Here is a 10865-nt window from a genome sequence, read left to right on the forward strand (position 1 = left end):
CGGCTGCAGGGGCCGGCGACTGGACCGGTGATTACCTGGACATCAGGAAGGTGTAGGTGGATTTTCTTAAACGGTGCGGGGTGGGGGGGGTCATTTTTATCCTGCTTACACATTCCTACAGCGACACACACTTCTACAGACAGATTCACCTGCTGTCTCCGGTGATTTCTCCTTAATCTGTCGCCTCCTTCTGTGGGTTTTTTTCCACTTTAATTTCTTTCTCTTTTTTTTAAACAACTGCTTCCAAACTTTAATTTCCCCTTGAATAATAAGCACAGCCATTCCGAATCGCTGGAGTGCGTGTTCAAGTTCAGAATAATGCTGATTCTCCTTTGTGGGGGGTGAAAGGTGCGTCTGAGCGCTCCTCCAGTCTGACACATCCATTTACACTTGAGCTGCTTTTCATCAGCCCGGCTTAATTAACAATTAGCGGCCTCGGCCTCGACGGACTCGGGTCGGGCTTTAACAGCACAAAGCCAACGTTCAGGACTCTTCCAGGGGTGACCGCTGTGTCTTCTTCTCTTTCTCTCTGTGGAATCAAAATGACCCAGCATCCCTTGCCCTCGTCTCGTGGCTCATCGCACCGTCCGGAAACCATATTTTACTGTATTGCCAAGCGGTACGCTAAATTGGATGAGCGATTCTTTTGCGTAGTTTTGGATGGACGTGAACCAAGCTGCTTGGAGGAGCTGCTCACGGCTGAATGAGAGGGTGTGACAGGAAATGATCCGAAATACAAAAGCGTTACATCATCAGAAAACATTTTATGACTGCGTTTAGCCATTTGTAGGGCAGGAGTCTTGCTTTAAAATAGCGCGCCGCCAATCTTTGCATGTGTATTTTGGCGTTTTTAAAACACTGCAGCTATTAAAAAAAAGGTTTGACATTTCATTGAATGTACTCATCTGTATTGTGTTACCTTAACCCGCTGTCAAATAAACACATCAACACACACAAGTCTCACGTCTGTGCATTGATGTTCGGCTTGAGTTTGTTAGCTTAGCTTAGCAGAAACAAGAGTCCTTGAAGCCGTGACTTTATATAATATGCATGTTTGATATTATAGTGACTGGTGCAGGATTTTTCTGACGAGCCACTAACCAAAGTTTTGTTCATTTCATGTCTTCTGCTGGGATAAAACCCATCCAGGAAGATAACCTATCACTTTCAGAACACATTCTGGGATGTTCTAGAGCCGCCTGACTTGAAACCCATTAAGAAAAAACATGCTAAGTATTCCAGAACTTCCTTTGCTTGTGATTGAATGGTGATAAGATTCCTCAGGCGTAGCAGCTGAGGATTGGTCTATGGAGCAATACAGATGTAGTTAACAGTGCAGCAGCCAGTCACAGTGGGTTTGTGCGATGCTATTTAAACAGGCAGCTGATAAATAGTTCAAATTTACAATAAACCCTCATCTGCAAGGGGATTGAATTTCGCCTCCAGCCGTCGCATCAGTAATTGTGTACAACACAGCCTTTGTGTTGCATCGCTCTAATAGAGGCTTTCTGGGCCACCGCTTCGCCTGCACACGCCTTTGCAGAGAGTTTGTGAAATGCATCATGCAAAGCATCATTCCTCGCCATTTATTTACCTTTCTCCTACGGTGCTTTTCAGTGTTAATCCATCAAACAGGGGGGGGGGGGGGGGGGCAGTTTGTAATTGTCTCCATTTTGCATCTTCCCACCATTTTCCATTTTCCCGCAAAAAGAAAACTCTTCTGAAGTTGTATTTTCCCGAAAAACAAAAGTTTCTCCCAGAGACAAAACCCAAAACCTGCAAAAGGCAGCCAGCCACCATGAGCAGAAAATGTTCAATAAGTTGGGAGGACAGAATGCAGTCAGTTCTACTCCAAAGAGAACTGTTGCCCAAACTTGGAGTTGGTTCAGCGACAAGGAGCGAAAAGCCAAACAGAAACTGTCTGTGAATCATCAGTGCTGTTTGCCTACTGGTGTGTGTGTGTGGGGGGGGGGGGGGGGGTCATTACCAGCCTCTTTTTGACATCTAACTTCATTCCCCTCCTCATGCGCGCAGCGTGGCGCATGCTGGCACTCATGCGTCGGATGTTGTTCACATGGCAACCGTATCCAGAGGATGCCAAAAATGACAAATGTTAGTAGTTTGTTTGTTTCTTCCTCCCAAAGAGCTTGTAATTTTAAACTCTGCATAAAGCCAGTGAGACGGCCTGAACAGGCGGCAACAAGTTCAGATCTTCAACATCAAAGGCATTCGCCCGCCGCGCTTCACAGCCAATCGTTAAATTAGGCCAGGAAAAGGGAAACGTTTGAGCCCCGTGAAGATATACCTTCGCTTCCGCCACCACCAACACGTCTACGCCCCGGTTACTGTCAGAAAGATTCAACTCGGAGAGCAGGGGAGTTCCTTTATTTGCTCCACGCCATCGGAGTAAGCAAGACGTGTTAAAGGGTGGGTAGATTAAACAGGCTCATAACAAAGGGGGAAAGTAAATGTCAGAATACTCTCAAATGTCAGAGACGGGCTGCTCAGAGAGCCCTGCACAAACAGCTACAGGGGGATTTGTACTCGCCTTTGGAAATCAAGCGCACACGTAGAAATAGCTGCCTCTCGGCCGTCTCCAGTGATGGTGGTATCAGGTGTATTTCTCATTGTTGCATCACACTGTTTGCCACACGAGGACATTAAAAATACAATCAGTTTCGTACTCAAGGCACGCTACAGAAAATCGCCCGCTTTTTTTTTATTATTTGCTTCGCCAAATCTTTCCTAAGATGATTCTGCATGCGCGCCTTCAATCCGAGGAAGACACCCGGAATGACTGTAGTCCCTTTTTAAATATGAATATTGGCTGCAGCCTTCAGGAAAAATGTTAATACTGTTAATGGAGAAGTCGACACGCGACGTGACGAGACTCCAAGCAGATGCGCTCCCTGCATCACGACAAGTTTCCATAAAGAAAGAGGTTTTGCATGATGAAATAAAGCTCATTTACAGTCACACCTCGTTCCTGGAGGGCCTCTTTCATTTAACATTATAGGAGGAAAAAATACGGCGTGCCCCACTGTGAAATGTCAAGCTTTATCAGAGTACAAATGAATAGAATAATGTAAGGTGAGTTTAATGACGTAGTGAGGAGTTGGTTTGTCCCGCGGGAGGAGCTTCATTTAATTAAACCTCCAGCCATCACAACATAAATAATAAAATAGGCAAACGTGTACAACTGGAATGAAATAATGTAGACAGGAAAGTAGAGAACTGGCAAAACAATCGAGAAAATAACAATTAGGAATGATAGTAGAGGACGTGCTACTGGAGACGTGTTCAGAAATGTCTGCATCTTTTAAGAGTATTTAATAGACAGGAGTAGATAAACTCTCATCAATATTTTTGACTTTCTGTTTTAATGCTTGTTTTAAGGTTGTATTATGTCTCCAAAACACAGTATTTATTTGAAGTAGTGGTAATATTGAATCTCTACCAGCTCCTGATGGAAACATTTGGCTGTTTTCCCTTAAGTTTTTCAAACTATTAACTAGCTTGAGCTTCTTCGTTGAAAATATCTGCCTGCTATGTTTGAGAAAATGAGTCTTTTTTTTGGGGGGGGGGGCAGCAATGACACTAAAAGATGCTGAAATGTTCTCTAAAGCCGGGCAGAATGTGGATCCTGTGGTTTGTCACTTGACACTGGTCACTGACACTGCTGTCACTCTTAGTATTAAATTACAAATCAGGAAAGATAAGATACTCAAAACAACTTAATAAAAGTCTAAAAGGTTCTGTGAGTGGAGTGAGCAATAACAATTTAGAGAAGCAGTTCATAATTGCCTTTCCAGCTGTTATACAGTTTTTAAGTGATCGCCTCTTAAGTGCTCGTCAAAAATTAGATTATAAAACACTGAGAGCCCTCCAAACAACACAAAAGGTGCGAGGAGCGCAGGATGAATGAGGTAATTACATGACATGCTCTGGCCTGAGAACATTCCCGGTCCCTGAATCCTCTTAGAGAGCTGTCAAGTTGTCATGTAGTGTCGTGAGATTCTTGGCAGGCTTTTGTGTTTGAGAACTGCATCCGAGTGGATCAATGCTGCCCTCGCGTGGTGAGTTCGTCTCTGATAAAGCAAATGAGAAAAGAGCCAAAGTTGAGTTACACATTTTGACGAATCCATTGACTGCAATATTAACAAATATTTTTAAGTGATCCAGAATCCGAGATCTCTTCTGAATTATCACTAAAATGTCAACATTTGTTCCTGGTAATATTTCAAACATCTCCTGAAAATGTCATCAAGATTTATCTGTAACCGTTTAGAGTTATCTTGCTAAAGGCAAAACAATTACATAAACCCCCCCACCCCACCCCTCGGTGGAGGTAATAATCCTATGGGAGAGTTTTCACAAACTTTTCACCACCAGGCTGATGATGATGATGATGATGGATGATGATGATGATGATAAGCTGTCTAAGATTCGAGTTACATTCTGTGTTTGCTTGAGTGCATTAGATTAAATCTGACGTACTTCTACTTCCCTGATCCATGGAATGTAGAACATATTGCGTTAACGAAAATAGAGGGTTGTTGACACTTCTCGGCTGAATTCTGTCGACTTTTCCTTATTTTGAAAAGGCAGGTGTGTTTTTTTTTTTGTTGTTGTTGCTTTGGGGTCACGACATCTCCCATAATTCTCTTCTCTCCATCCAGAAAACAAATGTAATCCCCAAAATGCTTCTTTTTTACGAGCCGAGTTTGGGTCTTTACGAGGCTCCGTCGCTGCAGCCTGAAATTGATTTGAAATGTTATTATCCTGAGTGAAATGCCTTTAAATGGATCGAAGCTCACTTGGCTGTGGGTGTCAAAGTGCATGGCCTGCAGAGAACGGCAGGAAGTCAAAGCTGTGCAGGGAAAGTGGGCTAAATATCGTTATTGATCACCAATGTTTCATTAAGTGAAGCGCCTGCTGTCAGACCATAATAAAAGCACGTTATTCGCCCATTATCAGTGTTCTGGGACGTGTTCTCTCTGAATGTGATGACTTTAATGAACTCTTTTATCTTTTATCTTTTAACTTGCAGGTCCAGTCCCGTTACTTTGGCTTCCGGCCGTCCCGCTAAAACCAGCATAGATAAATAGGTACTGATGAAACATTTGATTGATCTCTAAATATAAAGGATTTATCTATAACGTCAAACACACAAGCTGTTAAAACGAGAGATCGATGGGCCGAACGTTTCATCAGTAAAAGTTCATTCATGACTTTTTTTAAACAGACTACGTAGAAATCTTTGCAGCGCGTGCTGACGTTTTTAATTGTACGTAACTTTTGGCGTAACGACGGCGTTGTCAGGGTCACGCCATCACGCTAAATTATACCGGAATCTGCATGTGTTGGCCTTCAGAATAAGAGCATGATTTTTAGCTCCGCCGAGGAGGTTATGTTTATTAATAAAGATTCAGATTCCTTTTTATTGTCATTCAGGCTTTACATCAGAGATGCACTGCAGAACGAGATTACGACGCATTTGGGCACAACAGGAAAACAGCTAAAGAAAACACTATAGAGGATAAAAACAATGGAAAAATTATTGATCACCAGTATAAGCATATAATAATTATTTTAATATCCGTACTTTGACTGTTCTGTTGCCTAGAAACCCACTCATAAATAAACTATATTTTTTATTGTTAGTAGTAGTAATAGTTCTAATATTACATATACGCCATACTAATCCTTACAATTCACGGTGAATCATTTTCAGTTTTGTTTTTAGCTACTATTTTATAGCGTGTTCGTATTCTAGTGTACTTTATTTGTTCAGATGGGGCCACTTCACCGAAGACGTCTAAATTAGGTCAACTTTATTTTGGGAAAACCTCGACCGGATGTGTGTCGATTAATTGCGTCCGTGTGCGCCTTGACTACAGACCCGACAGATCCGACTCCGACAGATTAGAGCGTCGCCCCGGCGGACAGTTGCCCTGTGGCGTGGATTTCTTTCCCACTTTCTGGCTTCGTTCTCACCGGATAAATCCCGACATGCCTTCCAACACAAACGTCCAAGGTGAGCGGGCGGCTTTGCGCCTTTTCTCGGGCATCTTTTGTTGCTAGCGGCAGAAGCGTCGCGCCAGCGGAGCATCGCCAGGCCCGCCGTGGACGTTCGTGGAGTAGCGTGGAATAACGTGGTTGTCTCTCTGCAGGGGGGAAGGCCTTCGCTCGCTTCAAGGAGCAGCAGATGCAGAAGCTGGAGGAGATCAACCAGGTACGCGGGTTCCCCCCCCCCGGCGCGTCACGCAGGATTTGAATCTGCGGTCACGCACACGCTTTACTTGACATTGGCCTTGTTTTTGGTGAACGCGTGGGCACGGATGACGTAAGGTTTGAGAGGGTACCACAGGGCGCCTCGTTTGGTCTGTGGAACAGTTCCCACGGGTGAACCTCAGCCCCCACAGGGAAGCCCGGTTGGGGGGGGGTCCAGAGGCGTTGGGTTCCCCTCTGACCTTCAGATGAACCGCTCGTTGTAAGTCTCTGCTACAAGATGGACGCAACTGAACGTAAGAGGTCACGGTGACGACGTCACAGCGAAGCCGCGGCGCGTTCTGGAGGAAGATGAAAATCCGTGGAGGCACAGGATGACATCAACATGGAGGTCAATGAGGAAGAGGAGGAGGAGGAGGACCGCTGCCTTCATCTCTGCTGATGGTGGAATGATTTCAGGAGACGACGTTCCTGTGTTTAGGGGGGGGGGACCGATCCCCCCCCTCTTCAGTCCAACGCTGGTTTTCATGGGGGCGTCTCTCCCTGTCAAACGTGTTGATCTTGTCTTTTCTTTGCCCTCCTTTGTTAACTCTTCCTCTTCCTCTTCCTCCCCCTCCTCTTTAGGAATACATGGAAGACCAGAAATACAGGGATGAAGAAGACCTGCCTGAGAAGTTGGAAGGTCTCAAAAGTAAGAATCCGTCCGTCAGGGCGTTTGTTTGTTTGTTGGCGGTCAGCACACACACACACACACACACGCACACACACACACACACACACGTTCAGCTTTTGCTTTTCTCTGTGGGAAAGATCGACTGCCGAGGATTCTGGGAGCTTTTCAAGGCCAAGTCCTCGGCGGTCTTGGAGGAATGCGCCGGGGCGTTCGTCTGCTTGTTGTTAAAATATTCAGAACGTTCCCGGATAATCTCGTAGCTCCTGGGAATACTGAGAAACTCCATCTGGGAGCTAATTACGGGAACACAATTCCAGGATTTAACCCCCTTACTCCGTTATTCCAGATGTTTGCATTCACTGCATGAAAAGCATTTTGTTTTATTTTGCTGTAAATGTTGTGTTTTTTTTATGGGATTTTTCCAGGCAGGAGATCAAATTAATTTATTTTCTAATGTGGGATGTGAAAATGAAATAATAAATATAATCTGTGTCCTACTTAATCTGGGATTGCCGGAGGAAATGGAGCAGCAAGGAAAAAAGGGGGCCAGATGTTCTGATCCTGAAGGGATGTTTTGTTGTTGTCTTGGCTGATATTCTGTGTTTCTTGTCATCGGATGAAAAGTTCTCAGGATGTCCTCGATCCACCTCCCGATCTCGGTCGGCGCCAAAGCGGGACCTTCCCGGCGTCCCGGCCTGTAATCAGGGGTCAGCTTTGTTCTGCTTGTCAGACGGGGGCGGTGGGAATAATGGCGCCGTTGGACGGACTTTTACCTGCTTCTGCATATATAAAAAGGCAAAGCTGGACTGGCCCCGCCCACGGCGTGTAGCGGAAAAAGAAGGAGATATATCTGTGAAAAAAAGCAACCCCACTAAAACACAACTGTTCACGCAAAACAAGGCCAATAAAGTTTATTTAAAATGCAAAGTGGGCCAATAAAAAAAAGCGCAGCGTAGTTCATCCAAGGGCAACATGAAGATCACAAAACGACACCGGCGTGGTTCTGCTGCCGGAAAGTAGGTCAGGAAGAACCGCTGAACAACAGGCGACCCAAAGCGTGTGTGTGTGTGTGTGTGTGTGTGTGTGTGTCCCCTCCTCGGGCTCTGGGAACAGGGTCCTCATTGTCGTTGTCCCCCCCCCCACCGTGGGTTCTCACAGCTCCCTCTGTCTCGGTGCTAGCGAGCGTAATCTGAGTCAATGGGCGGAGCTTTGTTGTGTGTTTGTTTGTACGCAGCAAACAAGCTAGCAGTGCTAAGCTAGCCGATCAGAAGGTCGCTGGTTTGAGCCCAGCTTCAGGCCCGGGGGAGGCTCCCTGCTCCTCGGGAGGAGTCCGTAAAGCAGCTTCCACTCTTCTTTTACTTCTGCTTCATGTTCTTCTTTCTCTCCCTCCTCATCCTCCTTTCTCCCAGCATCCCAGCAGCAAAGCAGCTCTGGTTCTGATTAATTCTGTCAGCATCCGGAGCGACTCTCCGACCAGGCGATGATGAATGGAGGCTTTAAAAGATGTCCCCCCCCCCCCGCCTTCCTTTACCTGCTCTCCTGTCCAGCTGTCAGACGGCGAGAACAAACGCGGCATTGCGAGATCGCTTTCGCTGACGTGTCAGATGTCGGCTCAGGGGCGGTGGCGTTTCCTGAAAGCTAACGGCTAACGGCGACCTCTTTGTGTTTCCTGTTTCTCCAGATAAATACGCCGAGTTCGACCTGAACGACCAGGGAGAGATTGGTGAGTGGTGGTTAAGAAACTTAAAATGCAAAAAAGAAGTCTCGGTTTCGAGAAGACGGGCCCGAACGGTCCGGCGATGACATCATCGGGGGGTTATTGTGAGGTCATGTCTGCAGGCTTTCTCCTCTTCCAGATCTGATGGGCCTCAAGCGGATGATGGAGAAGCTCGGCGTTCCCAAGACCCACCTGGAGTTGAAGAAGATGATCACGGAAGTGGCCGGGAACAGCACCGCCATCGACTACAGGGACTTCGTGAAGATGATGCTGGGCAAGCGCTCGGCTGTGCTCAAACTGTGAGTGAGGCTGTGTTCAAAGCGCACACACACACCTGGGTCGATGTCATCGTCATTAATCTCCATGGTAACAAAGCCCGTCCTTGGTCAACCCCTCCCTGTCCTGAGCTGGGATCATGTGATTAGGTAACAGATGATCGGCTGCTTAACAGCCGGCGTCTAAACTGACAAGAACTCCGGTCAACGACATTTTGGTTTTGGGAAATGTTCCCCGATGGACTCGGCGACACATCCTGCTGTTCTGATTAGCATAGCATAGCAGCTAAACCCCTTAAAAGCTGTCGGCTGCTACGCGTCTGTCTTGTCCTGTCCTGTCCTGTCCTGAGCCGGCTGGACCCTTCAGGCAAATCTCATAATCCCTGAAGCGCCAAGCAGAGGACGCCTGTAACTCTTCCTCCTTTGCTCTTAACCGTTTCCTAAAGTCCATCCAATAATCACAGCCCCCTCCCAACCTGACGCATCGAATCGAATTTGGTTTCATCGTTTAAATGCAGAACGAATGCGGGACGTGAGCGTTGCCGGCGCCGCACGCCGCTGAGCCCGGCGTTCCCTGTGGGAGCGGAGTCTCGTGGAAGCGAGTCGGGTTTGAACGGCCTGACAGAATCGAGGCTTTGCGCTCGCCGTTGGCTGAAGCAGCTTCAGATTAGCCTGATCCAAAAAAATAATAATTTTGAAAAGACACATATTCATGAAAATAGGTGGGCGTTAACCGGCGACGCCCTCTTAGCGGAGGCGCTGGAACCGGCGTGAAGGAGGTCGGCATCAGGAGGTGCCAGCGTTGGGATTGCAGGATCATTCCTAACTTATGGGCTCAGTGGAGCTCTTGCAGGGTTTCCCAAAAAAGGAAATTGAAGACAGGCGTGGGCTCTGGAACGGCTGCCGTCGGGTCGCTCCCTCCGCTGCGTTAAGTAGATCCCGAAGCCCTGGAGCACCTTTCTGGTTTTTGACCGACCCACATGTCACAAAGATAAGCGATTTCTCATCACACGCTGCCGTGTGTGTGTCGGTGAGTCGATTTAAAAGAACGCCATTACGCGTCTCGTCCATTAGATGGTGCTGATGAGGACATTTGTTTCAAACAGTGCTCCTTTGGGCTTTTACATCAGATGCCAGGACGTGAGAGGAAACCTCAGAACCGCTGATTGATTTGTTCTTCCTCTCTCCCCCCCCGTAGCGTCTTGGTCTTTGAGGACAAAGCCAGCGGCTCCCCCTGCAAACCGGCAGGACCTCCTCCCAAGCGGGACATCGCCAGCCTGCCTTAAAGGAGCAGGGGGGTGGACCGTCCTGGGTTGTGTGAAGTCGAGTCTCTGTGGAGTTTTGTCTTGGTGTGGGACCAGTGAGGAAGAACGTCGTCGTGATATGCGAGGTGTTGGACTGTCAATATCATCGTCTTTTATTTTTGTCCTTAATTATGATGTAGCTTTAACAGTTTAACATTAATCTGTGTGACAAATTAAAATTGTTATAGCTCAGTGTTTAGTTTTTATATTTTAAGGGAATATTCAAAAACAAATACTCCAGTGTTTGTTTGTGGGGTTTTTTTCCGTTCTTTGTTACTTCATGGGACTCGTTGCTTTTTTGACGAAGCGGTTTTGTTGACACATTTTTGCACTGTCCTGGTCTTGGATGAATTCCTGCAGCTAAACTCGGTTCGCGTCTCGCTTTAGATCCTGTGCCAGAGATTACAGGCCCGGCCCATTTCCTCTGGGCCAAAGCAGCCGCCCTTTGGATACTGATCTGGAATCAGTAACTGGGTCATCACGTCCACTTCCGCTACCTAAAAAGGTTTTTGTTTTTACATGTTTGTGACGCGTTTTCGATATTCAGTAGTCGAGAAGAGCAAGAAATGACGCCGACCTTCCAGTTTCAGCACGAAGCGGGAGGAACCGCGACTCTCGCTGCTTTGGATCCGTCAGTTTTTTGAAGGGGTGTGATTTCCGGCAAC

The 10865-nt window shown here is 46.8% G+C and overlaps 1 protein-coding gene across 1 annotated transcript; it reads left to right on the forward strand.

Moving 5' to 3' along the window:
* The first annotated feature begins 5948 nt into the window (after nucleotides 1-5948).
* On the forward strand, nucleotides 5949-10362 carry LOC137916017 (allograft inflammatory factor 1-like). The gene is made up of 6 exons (XM_068759140.1): nucleotides 5949-6037; nucleotides 6174-6235; nucleotides 6856-6922; nucleotides 8586-8627; nucleotides 8761-8920; nucleotides 10095-10362. Exons 1-6 carry the CDS (start codon nucleotides 6013-6015, stop codon nucleotides 10180-10182), a joined length of 444 nt encoding a protein of 147 aa, XP_068615241.1. The 5' UTR covers nucleotides 5949-6012; the 3' UTR covers nucleotides 10183-10362.
* The last annotated feature ends 503 nt before the right edge of the window (nucleotides 10363-10865 follow it).

This window comes from Brachionichthys hirsutus, unplaced genomic scaffold (genome assembly GCF_040956055.1).
Source record: "Brachionichthys hirsutus isolate HB-005 unplaced genomic scaffold, CSIRO-AGI_Bhir_v1 contig_618, whole genome shotgun sequence".
Taxonomy (NCBI): domain Eukaryota; kingdom Metazoa; phylum Chordata; class Actinopteri; order Lophiiformes; family Brachionichthyidae; genus Brachionichthys; species Brachionichthys hirsutus.

Coding starts and splice junctions, on each gene's coding strand:
- LOC137916017 (XM_068759140.1), top strand. CDS start 6,013: ATGCCTTCCAACACAAACGTCCAAG. Junction 6,038..6,173: donor TTCCAACACAAACGTCCAAG/GTGAGCGGGCGG, acceptor GTCTCTCTGCAG/GGGGGAAGGCCTTCGCTCGC. Junction 8,628..8,760: donor GAACGACCAGGGAGAGATTG/GTGAGTGGTGGT, acceptor CTCCTCTTCCAG/ATCTGATGGGCCTCAAGCGG.